This window comes from Curcuma longa, chromosome 4, assembly GCF_044706935.1.
Source record: "Curcuma longa cultivar G26 ecotype Majalengka, Jawa Barat chromosome 4, ITB_CL_G26_1.1, whole genome shotgun sequence".
In the NCBI taxonomy this organism is placed as follows: domain Eukaryota; kingdom Viridiplantae; phylum Streptophyta; class Magnoliopsida; order Zingiberales; family Zingiberaceae; genus Curcuma; species Curcuma longa.
This window is the reverse complement of record NC_133864.1, coordinates 15,473,857-15,495,373: the sequence shown is the minus strand read 5'-3', so window position 1 is coordinate 15,495,373 and position 21,517 is coordinate 15,473,857. Positions and strand designations below refer to the sequence as shown.

General features: G+C 38.8%; 7 protein-coding genes and 2 pseudogenes across 8 annotated transcripts; 2 read left to right on the top strand and 7 right to left on the bottom strand.

Moving 5' to 3' along the window:
• Positions 1 to 1,030: 1,030 nt before the first annotated feature.
• On the bottom strand, positions 1,031 to 2,387 carry LOC141827774 (uncharacterized). Its single transcript, XM_074715095.1, has one exon. It carries the CDS (start codon positions 2,372 to 2,374, stop codon positions 1,262 to 1,264), a length of 1,113 nt encoding a protein of 370 aa, XP_074571196.1. The 5' UTR covers positions 2,375 to 2,387; the 3' UTR covers positions 1,031 to 1,261.
• An 866-nt stretch (positions 2,388 to 3,253) lies between these two features.
• Positions 3,254 to 4,732, bottom strand: LOC141827158 (transcription termination factor MTERF8, chloroplastic-like; annotated as a pseudogene).
• On the bottom strand, positions 4,630 to 6,950 carry LOC141826632 (uncharacterized). 2 transcript variants are annotated; one of them, XM_074713895.1, is made up of 2 exons: positions 5,761 to 6,950; positions 4,630 to 4,776 (listed from the first exon to the last, which is right to left on the bottom strand). In XM_074713895.1, the coding sequence occupies exon 1, from the start codon at positions 6,921 to 6,923 to the stop codon at positions 5,811 to 5,813; it is 1,113 nt and encodes a 370-aa protein (XP_074569996.1). In that variant the 5' UTR covers positions 6,924 to 6,950; the 3' UTR covers positions 4,630 to 4,776; positions 5,761 to 5,810. The 2 variants fall into 2 exon arrangements, with proteins under 2 accessions (XP_074569996.1, XP_074569997.1); XM_074713896.1 differs by having other exon boundaries at positions 4,630 to 4,766.
• Positions 6,951 to 8,857: 1,907 nt separating this feature from the next.
• Positions 8,858 to 10,076, bottom strand: LOC141827581 (uncharacterized). Its single transcript, XM_074714869.1, has one exon. The coding sequence runs from the start codon at positions 10,074 to 10,076 to the stop codon at positions 8,961 to 8,963; it is 1,116 nt and encodes a 371-aa protein (XP_074570970.1). The 3' UTR covers positions 8,858 to 8,960.
• Positions 10,077 to 10,783: 707 nt separating this feature from the next.
• LOC141826519 (putative E3 ubiquitin-protein ligase RHY1A) lies at positions 10,784 to 11,699 on the top strand. Its single transcript, XM_074713772.1, has 3 exons — positions 10,784 to 11,052; positions 11,116 to 11,213; positions 11,298 to 11,699. The coding sequence occupies exons 1-3, from the start codon at positions 10,912 to 10,914 to the stop codon at positions 11,602 to 11,604; spliced, it is 546 nt and encodes a 181-aa protein (XP_074569873.1). The 5' UTR covers positions 10,784 to 10,911; the 3' UTR covers positions 11,605 to 11,699.
• A 1,408-nt stretch (positions 11,700 to 13,107) lies between these two features.
• Positions 13,108 to 14,559, bottom strand: LOC141827394 (transcription termination factor MTERF8, chloroplastic-like). Its single transcript, XM_074714622.1, has one exon. It carries the CDS (start codon positions 14,544 to 14,546, stop codon positions 13,434 to 13,436), a length of 1,113 nt encoding a protein of 370 aa, XP_074570723.1. The 5' UTR covers positions 14,547 to 14,559; the 3' UTR covers positions 13,108 to 13,433.
• A 1,205-nt stretch (positions 14,560 to 15,764) lies between these two features.
• On the bottom strand, positions 15,765 to 16,328 carry LOC141827157 (transcription termination factor MTERF8, chloroplastic-like). Its single transcript, XM_074714408.1, has one exon. It carries the CDS (start codon positions 16,326 to 16,328, stop codon positions 15,765 to 15,767), a length of 564 nt encoding a protein of 187 aa, XP_074570509.1.
• Positions 16,329 to 17,124: 796 nt separating this feature from the next.
• LOC141826517 (uncharacterized) lies at positions 17,125 to 17,994 on the top strand (annotated as a pseudogene).
• Positions 17,995 to 19,583: 1,589 nt separating this feature from the next.
• On the bottom strand, positions 19,584 to 20,958 carry LOC141826516 (uncharacterized). The gene is made up of 2 exons (XM_074713771.1): positions 20,341 to 20,958; positions 19,584 to 20,244 (listed from the first exon to the last, which is right to left on the bottom strand). Exons 1-2 carry the CDS (start codon positions 20,878 to 20,880, stop codon positions 19,765 to 19,767), a joined length of 1,020 nt encoding a protein of 339 aa, XP_074569872.1. The 5' UTR covers positions 20,881 to 20,958; the 3' UTR covers positions 19,584 to 19,764.
• Between the last annotated feature and the right edge of the window lie 559 nt (positions 20,959 to 21,517).

The following is a 21,517-nucleotide window of genomic DNA, read 5'->3' as shown; positions in this document are numbered from 1 at the left end:
ATCTCAGCTAAATATACTTCAAATACATATGAATAGGCTGGCTCTTTCCTCGAAATAAGAATGTCATATTCCTTACAGCTTAATGAAGGTGCTCGCAATGTGAATTTATGCTCCTTCAACTTTCAAAAACATTAACCAAATGATGATAAAATCAGTTAGAAAGAAGACGGTTTCTCTATAACCTTGGCATAAAGGCGTTGTAGCCTGGAATACATCCAACTCTGCATGTAAAAGGGGAACAAAATCACCATTGATCATTCTAAAAGGCAAATCTCTTTTAATTGGAAGGAGCTCAACTGACAAGTTCCTAAAACAAATATTTTTCAACTAATTCAGGTTGCAAAATGGAACTCAGACAACTAACATCTTCATGTCTACAGTAACAGTTACACATTAATCAAAGTATACATTGAAAATACTATCAAGTAAATAAGAGAAACTCAACACACAATTTATTATTTCATATTGCAAGAAAACACATAACACAATAACATGCAGTTTATCGAGCAATATAAATCCAATCAAACAACTTCTAAATACGCACGTAAAAGTAAAGAATTTTAGCAATAAGAGGTAAAACAGATCAAGGGGGCTGTTAAGTATGATTGCCTGATCTACTTTTGAGAACTAAGATCTTTAGATAATTTTGAATTTTAATAAATAAGCTTTTTTTGATCTGTATACTCCTCCCACCTCCAGTTCTCATCGATCGGCTAATCTACATTTATCATACTTTACAATTCAAATTACTATACAAGAAGAACCTCCGGCAAACAGCACTTGACATATATGCAACAACTTGTAATTGACAACATTCAGAAATAGAGTCTGTAATTTGTGTTAACAAACAAGAAAATTTAAGAGTGACACTTTCAATGAAGCTCAACAAAGAAGCTTCTAACTAGAATTCTATTCACCTTCAGCTTTCAACAATATTAAGAGATGAGATAGGTTCAGTAGAAGGAAACCTGTACTACCCACACAAAAAACACAGTTTCTTCTACTTTGCAAGGAATTCAATTGACAACTTCCTAAAATAGATGCTTTTGCAAGTCAATCAGGTACTAGAAAAGAAATTTGCTAAAAACTAGTATCCTCATGTCTGTATTAGCAATTACATTTATAATTGGCCTACAAGGAAAGTAATAAGTAAAGCATATCAGAGACTAGAACGAAATTGGTTTGATATCGTTGCTTATCCAAGAAAAAATAATTCCCAAATAAACCCCTGTTGGATATTTCTCTCAAACGCAGCTACAACTCACAAGACTTCAAGCAGTTTGGGTAATTTATCTTTGTAAGGGAGTACATACTTCTGCAAAAAATTTGGTCCCGGCGATGAGAAAAACGTAGATAACTTCTTCTGTGAAGTCCATAACCCTTCAGATTTCAATATCTCCATTACATGAAATCGAGGAATTAACCGCTTTTCCAAACTGAATGCTAGAAACACTGGCCGCTTACTAATGTCTGAAGGTGTAATTCCAACATCCTTGACTAAAAATTCCATCTTTCTCTGCAATATCTCAGTGGAAAGCCATAAAAACCTTGGATGTTTCTTCATTGCAGCAATGAAATCCGAGTAAGACCAACCAAAACTGTTCATGAGCTTGACTTGGGCTTCAAATTTTTCCCTGCTGACCCCGTGCAGCACAGAAAGGATCCAGATGAACATCCCAGATCCTCGGGGAATTCCGATCCCCTCAACTCTATCTACCAAAGCCCGGAGGGAATCTGGTTTTTGCACGATGAAGCTGGGGCGCGTTTTAAGGACAAGAGAAATCTGCTCTTCAGGAATGCCACATTCATCCCGTAAGAAGTTCATGTTAGGGCGCACTACAGTCTCAATGTTGCTGCTAAAAAACCATCTTCTCCGGAGATTCTTGAGGAGGATCTCCCTCGATCCAAATAAACTTTCCCAAACCTTGAATCGGGAGAGAAGCGCATTCTCCCTGCTGAAGCCGATAACGATAGGGTGCAGCCGAACGATACCGATTATGTCGGACTCAGATAATCCCATGTCGCGCAAAAATTTAAACTTCGGCGCGAGGTTCGTCTCCACATCCCAGCCAAGCAATTGAGGTTTCCAAGTTATTAGCTTTCTGACATTGGCGTCATCAAGGCCCTGAGATCTGAAGAATCCAAGAACAGCTTCGGGCATCTCGGTGGACCGAAAACGGGGGAGCGACTTGGAGACCTTGGAAGCATCGTCGGCGGAGAACCCGCAAGTATTCACGAGGTACTCGACCATAAAGTGGCGATCGGGAGAAGCGGTGGCACCTGAGTAGGAGACGGAAGTGCCAGCGGAGAAGAAGACGCGACGGAGCTGGGTCAATGGAGCAAGCACTTGGCGGCGGACTTGGGAGCGAAGCATCGCGTCGGACGTCACAAACCGAACCCAAAAAGCGAATTGTAAAACCCTAATTGACTCACCTCACACCTCTTCTGGGTTAATTGCACTTCTGACTCCCTATATGTTTTCTATTTTCTTAAATCTTCCGACTCTGACAGCTTCACAATCATGTAAGTAAATCACCCACAAACCTTATAATTGATGAAAATTTCAGACAATGATAAATTACAGAAGCAGAAGTAAAATGTTTCTATTGGGCAATTTCACATGATCTGAAGAAATATTATAATGATCAATTATAACTTTTTAATTTATCTCTTACAAGTAATGATTGTGACAAACTACAGCAGCAATGAATAATGTTTCTACAAATATATTATTACTTCTATTATTACTGTAATGGAACATTTTGCTAGTAATTTTACAACTTGAAAAAATGTATTTTCTAGATATTGTTCTCACTGAAATTAAATTCTCACAATGTCATCAGAGACCTAGGAAAAAATTTAGATAGACCCACACCAATCCTGAAACCAATCCACAACATCATCTCAGTATAAAAATTGGTATAATCAAAAGAATGAGGGATTTATTTGCACAACAAAATAAGATAGAACACCAAAGGTATATGTCCCAACCATTCACAGTTAACTAGATGACTACTGTTCCAACAATGAACAGTGTGCAAGACTGTAAAGATAGTAATAATCAGATCTTTTTAAGTAATTATGAATTATTACAAATAGAGTTTCCTTTGATCTTCTTGTTTATAGTCACTTTACAATTCAAATAATTTAACTATCATGATCTCAGCTAAATATACTTCAAACACATGAATATGATGACTCTTTCCTCATAATAAGACAGTCATTTTCGATACAGCTTAATGAAGGCGCTTGCAATGTGAATTTATGCTCCTTCAACTTTCAAAAACATTAGCCAATCGATGATAAAATCAGTCAGACAGAAAACGGATTCTCTATAACCTTGGCATCAAGGCATTGTAGCCTGGCATACATCCAACTCTGCATGTAAAAAGGGAACAAAATCACCTTTGGTCATTCTAAAAGACAAATTTTTTCTAATTGGATGGAGTTCAACTGACAAGTTCCTAAAACAAATCCTTGTGAACTAATGGATCTCGAAAAACCCAGCATCCTCACGTCTACAGTAACAGTTAGATTCATAATATAGAGAATGAAAATAGCAAGTAAACTATATGAAAACTAGGGCAATTCCTTAGCAGTCTGGATTTCTTCCCTTTGAACTCAGGTACAATTCACAAGACTTCAAACAGTTTGGGTAATTTATCTTTGTAAGGGAGCACATACTTTTGCATGAATTTTGGTGTGCCGGTGATCTGAAAATTGTGGGTAGCGTGTCTTGTGAAGTCCATAACCCTTCAGATTTCAATATCTCCATTACATGAAATCGAGGAATTAACCTCTTTTCCAAACTGAATGATAGAACCAGTGGATGCTTAGTGATGTCTTAAGGTGTAATTCCAACATCCTTAACTAAAAATTCCATCTTTCTCTGCAACACCTCCGTGGAAAACCATAAAAACTTTGGATGTTTCTTCATTGCAGCAATGAAATCCGAGTAAGACCAACCCAAACTGTTCATGAGCTTGACTTGGGCTTCAAATTTTTCCCTGCTGACCTTGTGCAGCACATAAAGGATCAAGAGGAACATCCCTGATCCCCGGGGAAATCCAATCCCCTCAACTCTATCTACCAAAGCCCGGAGGGAATCTGGTTTCTGCACGAAGAAGCCTGGGTAGCTTTTAAGGAGAAGAGAAATCCGCACTTCAGGAATGCCACATTCATCCCATAAGAAGTTCATGTTAGGGCGCACTACATTCTCAATGTTGCTGCTAAAAAACCACACCTCCGGAGATTCTTGAGGAGGATCTCCCTCGATCCAAATAAACTTTCCCAAATCTTCAATCTGGGGAGAAGCATGTTTTGGCTATTGAAGCCAATAACGATAGGGTGCATCCGAACGACATCAATGATGTTGGATTCAGAAAACCCATTTCGCACAAAATTTTAAACTTTGGAGCGAGGTTTGTCTCCACATCCCAACCGAGCAATCCTGGTTTACGAGCTATTATCCTTCTCAGACTAGCACCATCAAAGCCCTGAGATCTAAAGAATCCAAGAACGGCCCCGGCCCTCTCAGTTGATTGAAAGCCGGGGAGCGACTTTGAGACCTTGGAAGCATCGCTGGCAAAGAACCCGCATGTATCCACAAAGTAATCAACTAGAAATTTAGCGCCTGAGGAGATGGAAGTGTCAGTGGAGAAGAAGACGCGAAGGAGTTGGGTCGGAGGGAGGGCCAACGGCGTACCAAGGCGTGAAACATCTCGTCGACACGTCAGTCGACCTCGTGAGGTGGATCTAAATTGATCCTGTAAAACCCTAATTCAATAATTCATGGTTCGATCTATTTAGCTCGTTAATAAAGTAATAGTTTCAGCTTATTGAAATGCATATTCGATCCACATTAAAAAAATCTTAAAATTATTAATAAGTACACAATGAAAATAATATCTCAAGTAAATAAGAGAAATTCAACACACAATTTATTTTTTCATATTGCAAGAAAACACATAACACAATAACATGCAGATTATCGAGCAATATAAATCCAATCAAACAACTTTAAAATAAGCACGTAAAAGTAAAGAATTTAAGCAATAAGAGGTAAAACAGATCAAGGGTGCTGTTAAGTATTATTGCCTGATCTACATTTGAGAACTAAGATCTTTAGATAATTTTGAATTTTAATAAATAAGCTTTTTTTGATCTGTATACTCCTCCCACCTCCAGTTCTCATCGATCGACTAATCTACATTTATCATACTTTACAATTCAAATTACTATACAAGAAGAACCTCAGGCAAACAGCACTTCACATATATGTGACAATTTGTAATCGACAACATTCAGAAATAGTCTGTAATTTGTGTTAACAAACAAGAAAATTTAAGAGTGACACTTTCAATGAAGCTCAACAAAGAAGCTTCTAACTAGAATTCTATTCTCCTCCAGCTTTCAACAATATTAGGCGATGAAATAGGTTCAGTAGAAGGAAACCTTGGCAGATGTCACTGTACTACCCACACAACATGAACCAAAACTTTGCTGAAAGAAAACACGAAAAATATAAAATCACTTTTTTTAAAATTTAAAACACATTTTCTTCTACTTTGCAAGGAATTCAACTGACAACTTCCTAAAATAGGTGCATCTGCAAGTCAATCAGGCACTAGAAAAGAAATTTGTTAAAAACTAGTATCCTCATGTCTGTATTAGCAATTACATTTATAATTGGCCAGCAAGGAAAGTAATAAGTAAAGCGTATCAGAAACTAGAACGAGTTATCCAAGAAAAAATTCATACCCAAATAAACCCTTCAGCTGTTGGATATTCCTCTCAAACTCAGCTAAAACTCACAAGACTTCAAGCAGTTTGGGTAATTTATCTTTGTAAGGGAGTACATACTTCTGCAAAAATTTTGGTCCCGGCGATGAGAAAAATGTAGATAACTTCTTCTGTGAAATCCATAACCCTTCAGATTTCAATATCTCCATTACATGAAATCGAGGAATTAACCTCTTTTCCAAACTGAATGCTAGAAACACTGGCCGCTTAGCAATGTCTGAAGGTGTAACTCCAACATCCTTGACTAAAAATTCCATCTTTCTCTGCAATATCTCAGTGGAAAACCATAAAAACCTTGGATGTTTCTTCATTGCAGCAATGAAATCCGAGTAAGACCAACCAAAACTGTTCATGAGCTTGACTTGGGCTTCAAATTTTTCCTTGCTGACCCCGTGCAGCACATCAAGGATCCAGATGAACATCCCAGATCCTTGGGGAATTCCGATCCCCTCAACTCTATCTACCAAAGCCCGGAGGGAATCTGGTTTTTGCACGATGAAGCTGGGGTGCGTTTTAAGGACAAGAGAAATCCGCTCTTCAGGAATGCCACATTCATCCCGCAAGAAGTTCATGTTAGGGCGCACTACAGTCTCAATGTTGCTGCTAAAAAACCATCTTCTCCGGAGATTCTTGAGGAGGATCTCCCTCGATCCAAATAAACTTTCCCAAACCTTGAATCGGGAGAGAAGCGCATTCTCCCTGCTGAAGCCGATAACGATAGGGTGCAACCGAACGATACTGATGATGTCGGACTCAGATAATCCCATGTCGCGCAAAAATTTAAACTTCGGTGCGAGGTTCGTCTCCACATCCCAGCCGAGCAATTTAGGTTTCCAAGTTATTAGCTTTCTGAGATTAGCGCCATCAAGGCCCTGAGATCTCAAAAATCCAAGAACAGCTTCGGGCATATCGGTGGACCGAAAACGCGGGAGAGACTTGGAGACCTTGGAAGCATCGTCGGCGGAGAACCCGCATGTATTCACGAGGTACTCGACCATGAAGTGGGGACCGGGAGAAGCGGTGGCGCCTGAGGAGGAGGCTGAAGTGCCGGTGGAGAATAGAACGCGACGGACTTGCGTCGACGGAGGGAGCGCATGGCGGCGGACTAGGAAGCGAAGCATCGAGTCGGCGCGCCGTCCGACCAGGTAGGTTCGCCACAAATATAAGCTAGAGGAAACTGTAAAACCCTACTTGAAACATTGCTTCCGGGTCAATTTCACATTAGCCCCCTTACATTTTTTTTCCCCATTTTTCTTAAATATGCCGACAAACTGGAAATCAAAATCCAGACGGATTCCCAAAGACATCTTTGATGGGTCGAAGATTGAGATTTCATAAAGTCTTCCAACTGATGGAATAAGTTATAGAAAAGATCAAAAATTTAAATCTTGATGAAGTCAAGATAATACCTTTTTTGTTATGACCAACCTGTGATTTATTAATTTACCTCAACTCCCGAGTTAGCAAGCCTATAAATCTTTGACTTGGTTGCACATTTATAAATTTGAAACGAGTCAATAGTATAAGCCTTAACTACATCGGCAACCTATCGAATCCTTGACTTAGTTGTAGATTTATAAGCCTAAACTGAGTTTGCAACCTAAACCCGAACTACATCGGCACCCTTCAGAAGGGTGATCAATGAATGTGTAGCCTTCGGATCTACAATCAGACTTGGTTTACAACGCACTTCTAACTCATGTGAGGGATGACTAATGATACTCCGTAATTATGTGATTGTCAAGGATGGATTGGCCAAATTGGGCTCATAAGGAAAGAGGAGGTTGGACTTTGTGCATGAATTTAAGAAGAAGCTAAGCCCGAAAACTTAATATAATTAGTAGTCGGGTTCGGAATAACTTCTAAATCATGTGAGGGATGACTAATGATACTCCGCAATAATATGTGATTGTCAAGGATGGATTGGCCGAATTGGGCTCATAAGGAAAGAGGAGGTTGGACTTTGTGCATGAGTTTAAGAAGAAGCTAAGCCCGAAAACTTAACATAATTAGTAGTCGGGTCCGGAATGGGTGCCTTGAAATCAGATTTAGAATCCGAAGGTGCTCGATAGTCGGAGATAGAACCATGAGATGCTCGAGAAGCATGTCTAGACTCAGAGAATATTCGGGATGTGGGCACAGAGTCGAATAGAAAAAGAAGCGTAGGTTTGATTTGATTCAAGAGCAATAACAACAATTGATAATGGTGTTTATGAGTAGAGATTTCAAGTGACCATTAAAAGATAATAATAGTGGCAACCACAACGAAAGAAGGATTTAAGCGTCATAAAGAGAACCGTCACACGAATAAGTATAAAAAAAGAGTGATCAACGGAAGACAGGTATGTGTATACTAATGGTTATTCTCATTCTCACTTTTTCATACATTCCAAGTATGCTCATGTTAATGCTCATTCTCACTTTTTCATACATTCATCTACTATAATTCTATCATTGCCTTCTTTAATCATCTAACTTAAACATCGAAGGACCAGACCGAGACTCTCTGATTTCATGTTGACTTTAAATAGAAAATCTTTTTATTTTGATACGTGTGTGTGCCCCAACTATTCAGAGTTCACTAGATGAATACTTTTCCAACAATGATTGTATAATCAGATCCTTAAAGTATCTATGAATTATTACAAATAGAGTTTCTTTTCTTTTGATTCACCTAATCTTGTTTATAATCACTATACAACTCAAATTATTTAACTATCAGAATCTCAGCCAAATATACTTCAAATACATATGAACAGGATGACTCTTTCCTCGAAATAAGAATATCATATTCCATTTCAGCTTTCAAAAACATTAACCAATTGTGGCCCAGCATACATCGAATTTTGCTTGTTGAAAGGAGGAAAGCATCGCTTTACATCATTCAAAAAGACAAATCTCTTCAAATCGGAAGGAGTTCAACTGACAAATTCCTAAAACAGATCCTTTTCAGCTAAATCAGGTTGCAAAATGAAACTCAGACAACTAACAGTAACAGTTGCATTCACAATATAGAATAGAAAATAGCAAGTAAACTATATGAAACCCAAGACAAGATTGGATCAATATCATTGCTTAACCAGTCACAAAAATAATACCACAATAAATGCTGACAATGATTCGAAGTCTGGATCATTTCCTTTGAACTCAGGTACAATTCACAAGACTTCAAGCAGTTTGGGTAATTTATCTTTGTGAGGGTGCACATACTTCTGCAAAAATTTTGGTCCCGGTGATGAGAAAAATGTATGTAGCTTGTCTCGTGAAGTCCATAACCCTTCAGATTTCAGTATCTCCATCACATGAAATCGAGGAATTAATCTCTTTTCCAAACTGAATTGTAAAACCACTGGATGCTTAGCAATGTCTGAAGGTGTACTTCCAACATTGTTGATAAAAAATTTCATCTTTCTCTGCAATGCCTCTGTGGAAAGCCATAAAAATGTTGGATATTTCTTGATTGCAGCAACGAATTCTGAGTTCGACCAACCAAAGCTGTTCATGAGCTTGACATGGGCCTCAAATTTTTCCCTGCTGACCCTGTGCAGCACATCAAGGATCCAGTGGAACATCCCAGATCCTCGGGGAATTCCGATCCCCTCAGCTCTATCTACCAAAGCCCGGAGGGATTCAGGATTCTGCACGATGAAGCATGGGTGCCTTCTAATGACAAGAGATAACTGCTCTTCAGGAATTCCACATTCATCCCGCAAGAAGTTCGTGTTAGGGCGTACCACATTCTCAATGTTGCTGCTCAAAAACCATCCACATCTCCGGAGATTCTTGACGAGGATCTCCTTCGATCCAAATAGACTTTCCCAAACCTTCAGTCGGGGAAGAAGCGTGTTCTGGAAGTTGAGGCCGATAATCGTCGGGTGCAGCAGAACGACATCAATGATGTCGGACTCAGATAACCCCATGTCACGCAAAAATTGAAACTTTGGGGCGAGGTTCGTCTCCACATCCCAGCCGAGCAATCCTGGCCTCCAAGATATTACCTTTCTGAGATTAGCGCCATCAAGGCCCTGGGATCTTAAGAAACCAAGAACAACGTCGGGATTCTCAGTGGACTGGATACGGGGCAGCGACTTGGAGACCTTGGACGCAGCGTCAACGGAGAACCCGCATGTACTCACGAGATACTCGACCATGAAGTGGGGATCGGGAGAAGCGGCGGCGCCTGAGGAGGAGGCGGAAGTGCCGGTGCAGAAGAAGATGCGACAGAGCTGGGACGGCGGCGGGAACGCATGGCGTCGGACTAGGAAGCGAAGCATCGCGTCGGCGCGTCGTCCGACCAGGTAACTTCGTCACAAATATAACCCAAAGACCAAAATGTAAAACCCTACTTCATCCATTAAACTATATCAAAATAAATTATTCGGGTTAACTTCACATAAAAATTGATTTACCCCCTATAATTGTTTCATTTTTTCTTAATTTATGATCGATCCACGAACAAGAAATCAAAATCCAATTAGGATTCCAAATGTTTTTTTTTAATTTTTGAACATAGCTTTAATTACGTGCACGGAATCCAACTGAATTATATAAGAGAGCAAGAATTCAAATCTTGATAAAACTAAGACAATTTATAAGACTCTTTAGATCGTTAATGGTGAATTATAATTTAAACTTAAAAAATTATAATTTAAATTTAAAAATTTCAACTTAATCAATTTAAATTATAATTCAAATTTAAAATTTTTAATATTTTTTTATTTTTTAACAAGTCCATGAGTTGACCCGCAATCTGCAGTTCCGCTTTGAGTTGAATTGGATCGAAAAATTTCCAACCCGTCAAGTTGATATGTTAGTCAATCCGCACCCACCCCACCATATAATGGGTCCATCATGAATTGACACGCCTTACCATGAATTATTCCGTTTGACAGCTCTAGTTAATTGTCGGGTCATTGTTGCCCAACATGACCGGCATCTACCATAGAACCTCTCGTCCTTTATCTCCTCGCCAACTCTTCAAGTGGCCACCTGCTTGCTCCATATGCGCACTCATGGATCTCCATGTTGATGATGAAGTTCCCTTTTCTGGTTAAATCCAGTGTAGTTGTTGAGAGGAGGTTGAAGGGCAGCTGACACTTGGGAGGAGCCATGGCAGGAATGCTCCCTGGTGTCGAATACGCTCGTCGGAGACGACTCCACCTCCGCGGCACTTCAACTGGTACAACAAGGAGATCATCCTTCAGTTTGTACACAACAGGACACGAGAAACATCCGAGTAGTGGTTTCACGGTATGACTGAATATTTCACTTGAGTTTGTTTTCTTTTCAGCTAACATACTGTTATATCACCAGAAAAGGAGCATCTTGAACCAAGAACTCCGTGATGAAGCACTTGGGCATGTTGCCAGGGAAGCCAAGGAGAGGTTGGATGACAGATTACAGATTAGAAGGTATTGATATGAATTAGAATTAAGACTTGTCGGAATCAGTTGGATCTTCTTGTGGCTCATGGAGCAGATATGTTTGATTGGCAGGCATAACAGTGTTGGAAGCATGAAGCAGAGCAGGAACGAGAAGCAAGGAGAGCAGCACAAGATCCCTGGCAATGTGCAGAGGGAGGTGTTCTCCTCCAAGGGCAACAAGAAGAGGTTTAGCTGGAGCAAGCTGAGGTGGAAGTCGTCGGAGCAGTCGGATTGCGTGGTGTGCCTCGAAGAGTTCGTGACCGGCGACATCCTCGTTCACCTGCCTTGTGCGCACAGGTTCCACTGGAACTGCGCCCAGCCATGGCTGGAGACCAGGCCTCGCTGTCCTTGCTGCAGAATGACCATATTTGCTGAGTGATTACTGCTGCAACTAGTATTCATAGCTACTCTTCAATGTTTCATCTCTTTGGATTGAGGATTTTTCATCAAAGGTTTGGGATTTGCACAATTAAAATAGAAGATAAGATAGTTCAAAAATTCTTTCCCTAATAGAAAACACTGAGAAAGACATGCTTTGATAATCAAACTTGAACTCTTCCTGATCAGATTTATTTTAATAAAAAATTTAAAAATTTAATAGCCACAGTGATCAGATTAGGTAGATAGGTGAGATAAGAAACTGAGGTGGTGGAGTGGTCACCTCAATAATGAAGCGATGTCCCCTGTGAAATTGACATCCATTAGAAATTATTGAGGTTCCTCATGTTCTTGAGGAAGATGATTGATATGGCATGTGAATGAGATCCTCATGGAGTGGAAGGTAGCTCCCACATCACAGCATCTGTTAAAATTTTCAGACCAAATGATAAGAGCAAACAAAATTATACTAAAGGTTAATAAATAATCCTCACTAAAAATCTTGGAAATAAACTTATTAATCTCAAGCCCTTTGTAACAACAAATAAAGGGTAGCAGTTTATATATTAACATATGAATCACATTATTATAAAGAGCATTTAGTAAGAGACCACATTGCATATGGAGGTATTTACTAGTCCCTAAAGTCACTGCAGTATCTATTAGTCTTATTACTGTAATGGAACATTTTGCTAGTAAATTTGCAGCTTAAAGAAATACATTTTCTAGATATTGCATCTCAATGAAATTTAATTCTCACAATCACATCAGAGACCTGGGATATAATTTAGATAGACCCATATCAATGCTGGAAGTAATCCATAATATCATCTCAATATAAAGATTAGTATATCCAAAAGAATGAGGGATTTATTTACACAACAAAATAAGATAGTACACGAAAGGTTTTTCATCACCACACCACCACAACATTGATAATAACAAATTATATGTCCTAGCTATTTAGAGGCAACTAGATGAATACTTTTTCAACAATGAACAATATGCAAGACTATAATCTATATAGATAATAAAAATCAGATGGCTTGATCACTATACTACTAGTACCTTCAGTTCTCATTGATTTAACAAATCTTGTTTATAATCACTGTACAATTCAAATTATTTAGCTATGGAATCTCTGGTTAATACGTTTAAAAATACATGAATACGATGACTCTTTCCTCATAATAAGAATATCATTTTCCATAAAGCTCAATGAAGGCGCATGCAATGTGAATTCTATGCCACTTCAAATTTGAAAAATATTAACCAATTGGTGTTACAATCAGTTACAAAGAAAAATGTCTCACTGACCTTGACAAAAAGTCATTGTAGCCCGGCATACATCCAACTCTGCTTGTACAAGGGGAATAAAATCACCTTTGATCATTCTAAAAGACAAATATCTTGTAGAGGGAGTTAAACTGCCAACTTCCTAAAGCAAATCCTTTTCAATTCAATAAGGTTGCAAAAATGAAACTCCGAAAACCAAACATCCTCATGTCTACAGTAACAGTTACATGTACAATATAAAATATGAAAATAAAAATGGTTTCGCTATGACCTTGGCAGATGGGCATTGTGACCCACACGACTGGTAAGTTCCTGAAACAAATCCTTTTCAGCTAAATCAGATTGCAAAATCAAACTCAGAAAACTAACATTCTTATGTCTACAGAAACAGTTACATTCATAATATAGAATATAAAAATAGCAAGTACACTGCATGAAAAGGTTGGTTCAATATCATTGCTTATCCAGTCAATACCCAAATAAATCCTGGATTCATTCGCAGTCTCGATTATTCCCTTTGAACTCAGGTACAATTCAAAAGATTTCAAGCAGTTTGGGTAATTTGTCTTTGTAAGGGAGCACATACTTCTGCAAAAATTTAGGTCCCGGTGATAAGAAAAATCTACGTAGCGTGTCTTGTGAAGTCCATAACCCTTCAGATTTCAATATCTCCATCACATGCAATCGAGGAATTAATCTCTTTTCCAAACTCAAAGCTAAAAACACTGACTTCTTAGCAACGTCTAAAGGTGCCATTCCAACATCCTTGACTAAAAATTCCATCTTTCTCTGCAAAACCTCTGTGGAAAGGCATAAAAAATGTGGGTATGTCTTGATTGCAGCAATGAAATCCGAGTTCGACCAACCAAAGCTGTTCATGAGCTTTCCTTGGGACTCAAATTTTTCCCTGTTGACACCCTGCAGCACATCAAGGATCCAGAGGAACATCGCAGACTTCCGGGAAATTCCCATCTCCTCAGCTCTGTCCACCAAAGCCCGGAGTGACTCTGGGTTCTGCACGATGAAGCACGGATGTCTTTTAAAAACAAGAGAAATCCGCGCTTCAGGAATACCACATTCATCCCGTAAGAAGTTCAAGTTAAGGCGCACTTTCTCAATCTTGTTGCTCAAAAACCAATTACGCTTCCGGAGATTGTTGAGGAGGATCTCCCTCGATCCAAAGAGACTTTCCCAAGCCTTCAATCTGGGGAGAAGAGTGTTCTGAAGGTTGAGGGCCATAATGATGGGATGCCGCAGAAGGACATCGATGACGTCGGACTCAGATAACCCCATGTCGCGCAAAAATTTAAACTTTGGAACGAGGTTCGCCTCCACATCCCAGCCGAGCACTCTCGGTCTCCAACTTATTATCTTTCTGAGATTAGCGCCGTCGAAGCCCTGAGATCTGAGGAATCCAAGAACAGCGTCGGGCTTCTCGGTAGACCGAAAAAGGGGAAGCGACTCTGAGACCTTGGAAGCACCGTCCGCAGAGAACCCGCATGAGTTCACGAGGTAGTCGACCATGAAGGGGGGATCGGGAGAAGCGGTGGCGCCTGAGGTGGAGGCGGAAGTGACGGTGGAGTAGAAGACGAGACGGAGTTGGAACAATGGAGTGAGGGCATGGCGGCGGACCAGGGATTGAAGCATCGCGTCGGCGCGTCGGACGCCAATTGTAAAACCCTACATGCTTTATGTATGCAAAAGAAGGATTGGGTTCAGATGGGCCCACCCTAAACCCTAAAATTCATCCATTAATATATCAAAAATAAATTATCGTCCCTAATTGAGTTGCATAAAAATTGATTTACAGTAGACATTAAATTTTTTATTTTATTTGAGAAATTAATTTATGATGGTCCATTTACAATATAATTACATATATTATTACTAACTAATTAATTAAAAAATCAATTTTTTAAAGATAATTTCTTGCGAAATGAAGTTTAATACAGTGCAAGAAGAATCGGCAACTAATTATTCGAATCATTAAAAAAATTGTACAAAAGAATATTAAAATAATTATGATTAAAAACATATTTATAAGACATAAAAGTTTTAGATCATTAATTATTTAAATGATATAACTCAAAATTCAAAAAAAAATATTTGAACAATTGAAAATAAATGGGATATCATAAAAATAAAATTTAAACTAAATACAAATTGATACTTGATGAGATAATCCTTGAAAGTGTTAAAAGTATTAATTTTATTTAGTTTGAATCGAATGAGCACTGTTACTCATTCATCGCCCCCCGAAATATTACTCATTCAATAAATCTTGTTTATAATCACTGTACAATTCAAATTATTTAATTAGAAGAAAAAAAAAAAAAGGCAACCATATCCCGCCAGAACGTCCCTAAAGTTCTCATTGATTCAACAAATCTTGTTTATAATCACTGTACAATTCAAATTATTTAATTAGAAGAATCTCAGGAAAATATACTTCAAATACAAGAAAACATGGAAGGATATGTTACTGACAACATACAGAACTATATGAACTTTGTCATTTTTACAACAATTTAAAAAAACAAAAAAAACAAGAAGATTATAGACTCTTTCCTCGTAATAAGAATATCTTTTTTTTCATAAAGCTCAATCAAAGGAGCTTGCAATGTGAAAATAAACTTTCAAAAATATTAAGCCATTGATGTTAAGATTAATTAGAAAGAAAATGGTTTCTCTATAACCTAACATCCTCACAGTAGCCCTGACAAATCCTTTTCAGAAAACCTAACATTTTCAGAATATGAACTAACAAGCCAATTATATGAAAACTAGGACTAAATTGATTCGATATCAAATAAATCCTGGCATTCATTCACAGTTTGGATCATTCCCCTTGAACGTAGATACAATTCAAAAGGCTTCAAGCAGTTGGGGTAACTTATCTTTGTGAGGGAGCACAAACTTCTGCAAAAATACTGGTCTCGGTGATTTGAAAAATATCCGTAGCTTGCCTTGCGAAGTCCATAGCCCTTCAGATTTCAGCATCTCCATCACACGATATCGAGGAATTAACCTCTTTTCCAAACTCAATGCTAAAAACACTGACTTGTTAGCAATGTCTGAAGGTGTAACTCCAACATCCTTGATTAAAAATTCCATCTTTCTCTGCAATACATCTGTGGAAAGCCATAAAAAAGTTGGGTGTTTCTTGATTGCGGTAGCGAAATCCGAGTTGGACAAACCAAAGCTGGTCATGATCTTGACTTGAGTCTCAAATTTTTGCCTGCTAACCTTGTGCAGCACATCGAGGATCCAGACGAACATCCCAGATCCCCGGGTAATTCCAATCCCCTCGGCTCTACCTACCAAAGCACGGAGGGAATCTGGCTTCTGCACGAAGAAGCACGGGTGCCTCCTAAGGATACGAGACACCTGGTCTTCAGGAATACCACATTCATCCAGTAAGAAGTTCATGTTAGGGCGTACCACATTCTCAATGTTACTGCTCAAAAACCGTGCACACTTCCGGAGATTCTTGAAAAGGATCTCCCTCGATCCTTCAATCTGGGGAGGATCGTGTTCTGGAGGTTGAGGGCGATAACGATGGGGTACAATAATTGTGCAAATCTAGAATGATAGAATCTACCTTTTATAGAAGGATATGCAATTAGCAACATTCAGAAATAGACATTGTAATTTTTACATTAATAGAAAAGGAAATTAATTGCAGGTGACAGACTATTCTCATAATAAAAGAGATATTTTTCACAAAGCTCAACAAAAGGGTAAAAGTTCGAATTTCAATGAAGCCCAGATAATAATATCCTTTTCCATCATGATTAATTGTAACTTCTCATTTTCTGTCGTAGTTAACTGTAACTTCTCAATTTACCTACTGCAAATCATCGTGAAACCGCTGAGATGACAAATTCCACATTTTATTAAAAAAAATTTAGAAGAAAAGAAGACATTAAAAAAGAAATCTTTTAACATTTTAAAGGACAATGTCTTCTATGCCTTCTACTTTACTAGGAGTTCAACTGATAACTTCCTAAAAATAAGTGATTTGCAAGTCAATTAGGTTGTAAAAATGGAATTTGGAAAAAACCTGCATCTTCATGTCTACATTAGTGATTACATTTATAAATGACCCAGTAGAAAAGTAACAAGTAAGCCATATGAGAAAATAGAACAAGATTGATTCAATATTGTTGCGTATCCAGTCAAAAAAACATACCCTAATAAAACCCCGCTGGATCTGCCTCTCAAACTGAGCTAAAACTCACAAGACTTCAAGAAGTTTGGGTAGTTTATCTTTGAGACTTGGGAGGAGCTACAGTTCAAGGGGTTGTTGCCATGGCAGGAATGCTCCCTGGTGTCGAATACGCTGCTCGCCGGAGACGACTTCACCTCCGTGGCACTTGGACCGGTACAACAAGGAGATCATCCTTCAGTTTGTACACAGCAGGACAGGAGAAACATCTGACTAGTGGTTTCACGGTATGACTGAATATTTCACTTGAGTTTGTTTTCTTTTCAGCTAACATACTGTTATATCACCAGAAAAGGAGCATCTTGAACCAAGAACTCCGTGATGAAGGCATGAAGCACTTGGGCATATTGCCAGAGAAGCCAAGGAGAGGTTGGACGACAGATTACAGATTAAAAGGTATCGATATGAATTAGAATTAAGACTTGTCGGAATCAGTTGGATCTTCTTGTGGCTCATGGAGCAGATATGTTTGATTGGCAGGCATAACAGTGTTGGAAGCATGAAGCAGAGCAAGAACGAGAAGCAAGGAGAGCAGCACAAGATCCCTGGCAATGGGCAGAGGGAGGTGTTCTCCTCCAAGAGAAACAAGAAGAGGTTTAGCTGGAGCAAGCTGAGGTGGAAGTCGTCGGAGCAGTCGGATTGCGTGGTGTGCCTTGAAGAGTTCAAGACCGGGGACATCCTCGTTCACCTGCCTAGTGCACACAGGTTCCACTGGAACTGCGCCCAGCCATGGCTGGAGACCAGGCCTCGCTGTCCTTGCTGCAGAATGACCATATTTGCTGAGTGATTACTGCTGCAAGTACTATTCATAACTACTCTTCAATGTTTCATCTCTTTGGATTGAGGATTTTTCATCAAAGGTTTGGGATTTGCACAATTAAAATAGAAGATAAGATAGTTCAAAAATTCTTTCCCTAATAGAAAACACTGAGAAAGACATGCTTTGATAACCAAACTTGAACTCTTCCTGATCAGATTTATTTTAATAAAAAATTTAAAAATTTAATACCACAGTGTTCAGATTAGGTGGATAGGTGAGATAAGAAATTGAGGTGGTGGAGTGGTCACCTCAATAATGAAGCGATGTCCCCTGTGAAATTGACATCCATCAGAAATTATTGAGGTTCCTCTTGTTCTTGAGGAAGATGATTGATATGGCATGTGAATGATGGAGTGGAAGGTAGCTCCCACATCACAGCATCTGTTAAAATTTTCAGACCAAATGATAAGAGCAAACAAAATTATACAAAAGGTTAATAAATAATCCTCAAGCCCTTTGTGACAACAAATAAAGGGTAGCAGTTTATATATTAACATATGAATCACATTATTATAAAGAGCATTTAGTTAGAGACCACATCGCAAGATGAATCAGAAGTTTTTGCAATATGGTGTATGGGTTACAAAGAACATTTAGTAAGAGACCACATTGCATATGGAGGTATTTACTAGTCCCCAAAGTCACTGCAATACCTATTAGTCTTATTACTGTAATGGAACATTTTGCTAGTAAATTTGCAGCTTAAAGAAATACAATTTCTAGATATTGCATCTCAATGAAATTTAATTCTCACAATTACATCGGAGACCTGGGATATAATTTAGATAGACCCATATCAATGCTGGAAGTAATCCATAATATCATCTCAATATAAAGATTAGTATATCGAAAAGAATGAGGGATTTATTTACACAACAAAATAAGATTGTACACGAAAGGTTTTTCATCACCACACCACCACAACATTGATAATAACAAATTATATGTCCTAGCTATTTAGAGGCAACTAGATGAATACTTTTTCAACAATGAACAATATGCAAGACTATAATCTATATAGATAGTAAAAATCAGATGGCTTGATCACTATACTACTAGTACCTTCAGTTCTCATTGATTTAACAAATCTTGTTTATAATCACTGTACAATTCAAATTATTTAGCTATGGAATCTCTGGTTAATACGTTTAAAAATACATGAATACGACGATTCTTTTCTCATAATAAGAATATCATTTTCCATAAAGCTCAATGAAGGCGCATGCAATGTGAATTCTATGCCACTTCAAATTTGAAAAATATCAACCAATTGGTGTTACAATCAGTTACAAAGAAAAATGTCTCACTGACCTTGACAAAAAGTCATTGTAGCCCGGCATACATCGCTTGTATAAGGGGAATAAAATCACCTTTGATCATTCTAAAAGACAAATATCTTGTAGAGGGAGTTAAACTGCCAACTTCCTAAACCAAATCCTTTTCAATTCAATAAGGTTGCAAAAATGAAACTCCGAAAACCAAACATCCTCATGTCTACAGTAACAGTTACATGTACAATATAAAATATGAAAATAAAAATGGTTTCACTATGACCTTGGCAGATGGGCATTGTGACCCACACGACTGGTAAGTTGCAGAAACAAACCCTTTTCAGCTAAATCAGATTGCAAAATCAAACTCAGAAAACTAACATTCTTATGTCTACAGAAACAGTTACATTCATAATATAGAATATAAAAATAGCAAGTACACTGCATGAAAAGGTTGGTTCAATATCATTGCTTATCCAGTCAATACCCAAATAAATCCTGGATTCATTCGCAGTCTCGATTATTCCCTTAGAACTCAGGTACAATTCAAAAGATTTCAAGCAGTTTGGGTAATTTGTCTTTGTAAGGGAGCACATACTTCTGCAAAAATTTAGGTCCCGGTGATAAGAAAAATCTACGTAGCGTATCTTGTGAAGTCCATAACCCTTCAGATTTCAATATCTCCATCACATGCAATCGAGGAATTAATCTCTTTTCCAAACTCAAAGCCAAAAACACTGACTTCTTAGCAACGTCTAAAGGTGCCATTCCAACATCCTTGACTAAAAATTCCATCTTTCTCTGCAAAACCTCTGTGGAAAGGCATAAAAAATGTGGGTATGTCTTGATTGCAGCAATGAAATCCGAGTTCGACCAACCAAAGCTGTTCATGAGCTTTCCTTGGGACTCAAATTTTTCCCTGTTGACACCGTGCAGCACATCAAGGATCCAGATGAACATCGCAGACTTCCGGGAAATTCCCATCTCCTCAGCTCTGTCCACCAAAGCTCGGAGTGAATCTGGGTTCTGCACGATGAACTTCGGATGTCTTTTAAAAACAAGAGAAATCCGCGCTTCAGGAATACCACATTCATCCAGTAAGAAGTTCAGGTTAGGGCGTACCACATTCTCAATATTACTGCACAAAAACCGTGTACACTTCCGGAGATTCTTGAAAAGGATCTCCCTCGATCCGAAGAGACTTTCCCAATCCTTCAATCTGGGGAGAAGAGTGTTCTGAAGGTTGAGGGCCATAATGACGGGATGCCGCAGAAGGACATCGATGACGTCGGACTCAGATAACCCCATGTCGCGCAAAAATTTAAACTTTGGAACGAGGTTCGCCTCCACATCCAAGCCGAGCACTCTCGGTCTCCAAGTTATTATCTTTCTGAGATTAGCGTCGTCAAAGCCCTGAGATCTGAGGAATCCAAGAACAGCGTCGGGCTTCTCGGTGGACCGAAAACGGGGAAGCGACTCGGAGACCTTGGAAGCACCGTCCGCAGAGAACCCGCATGAATTCACGAGGTAGTCGACCATGAACGGGAGATCGGGAGAAGCGGTGGCACCTGAGGTGGAGGCGGAAGTGACGGTGGAGTAGAAGACGAGACGGAGTTGGAACAATGGAGTGAGGGCATGGCGGCGGACGGAGGATTGAAGCATCGCGTCGGTGCGTCCGTCGACCCGGTAAGGACGTCATGAACATGACCCCAAGAGACCCTACTTGAATGGCCGAAAACCAAAAAGTCGCCCCTTCATTTCTCGTGAAACCCTAATTTGGCCCTTTATTTTCATTATCCTTAAAAAACCCCGCATTTGACCTAATCGTGTATTTGATTTTGCTGATTACCCCAAATGCATACCTCATCGAATAGATCAAATCACGTATATTATTATTATATTTTATTTTTTCCCTTAAAAAAATCTAATCTTTCAGTCCTCCTTTATCTCAGTCTTGGCTAATTTTCTCTATTGTCCCTTTTAACTCCGTCCAACGATGCATAGAGACACGATAAGTCCACAACAGTTTGAGATCAAGTGTAGAATTTTGAATCGATTCATGATGACCTCTAAGAATCAGTGATGTTTTGATCGATATTCGGAAGAAAGTGAATGACATGGAAGTCATAATGAGTTGCATCAAGGACATGGAGCTGCGATTTAGTCTATCAAGCTCCGATGCATCGGAGAAGCTGATCACAAGGGGCAAAAAATGAACAATGAGACTAACTTCGTCAATTCTTCACTAGAAAATGATTCTAGTTGCATGAGTGTTGGTGTGTTTCTAGTTGCGAAGTAA

Coding starts and splice junctions, on each gene's coding strand:
- LOC141827394 (XM_074714622.1), bottom strand. CDS start 14,546: ATGCTTCAATCCCTGGTCCGCCGCCATGCCCTCACTCCATTGTTCCAA.
- LOC141826519 (XM_074713772.1), top strand. CDS start 10,912: ATGGCAGGAATGCTCCCTGGTGTCGAATACGCTCGTCGGAGACGACTC. Junction 11,053..11,115: donor ATCCGAGTAGTGGTTTCACG/GTATGACTGAAT, acceptor TTATATCACCAG/AAAAGGAGCATCTTGAACCA. Junction 11,214..11,297: donor GACAGATTACAGATTAGAAG/GTATTGATATGA, acceptor TTTGATTGGCAG/GCATAACAGTGTTGGAAGCA.
- LOC141827774 (XM_074715095.1), bottom strand. CDS start 2,374: ATGCTTCGCTCCCAAGTCCGCCGCCAAGTGCTTGCTCCATTGACCCAG.
- LOC141827581 (XM_074714869.1), bottom strand. CDS start 10,076: ATGCTTCGCTTCCTAGTCCGACGCCATGCGTTCCCGCCGCCGTCCCAG.
- LOC141827157 (XM_074714408.1), bottom strand. CDS start 16,328: ATGAACTTCTTACTGGATGAATGTGGTATTCCTGAAGACCAGGTGTCT.
- LOC141826516 (XM_074713771.1), bottom strand. CDS start 20,880: ATGCTTCAATCCTCCGTCCGCCGCCATGCCCTCACTCCATTGTTCCAA. Junction 20,245..20,340: donor GCAGTAATATTGAGAATGTG/GTACGCCCTAAC, acceptor TTCATCGTGCAG/AACCCAGATTCACTCCGAGC.
- LOC141826632 (XM_074713895.1), bottom strand. CDS start 6,923: ATGCTTCGCTTCCTAGTCCGCCGCCATGCGCTCCCTCCGTCGACGCAA.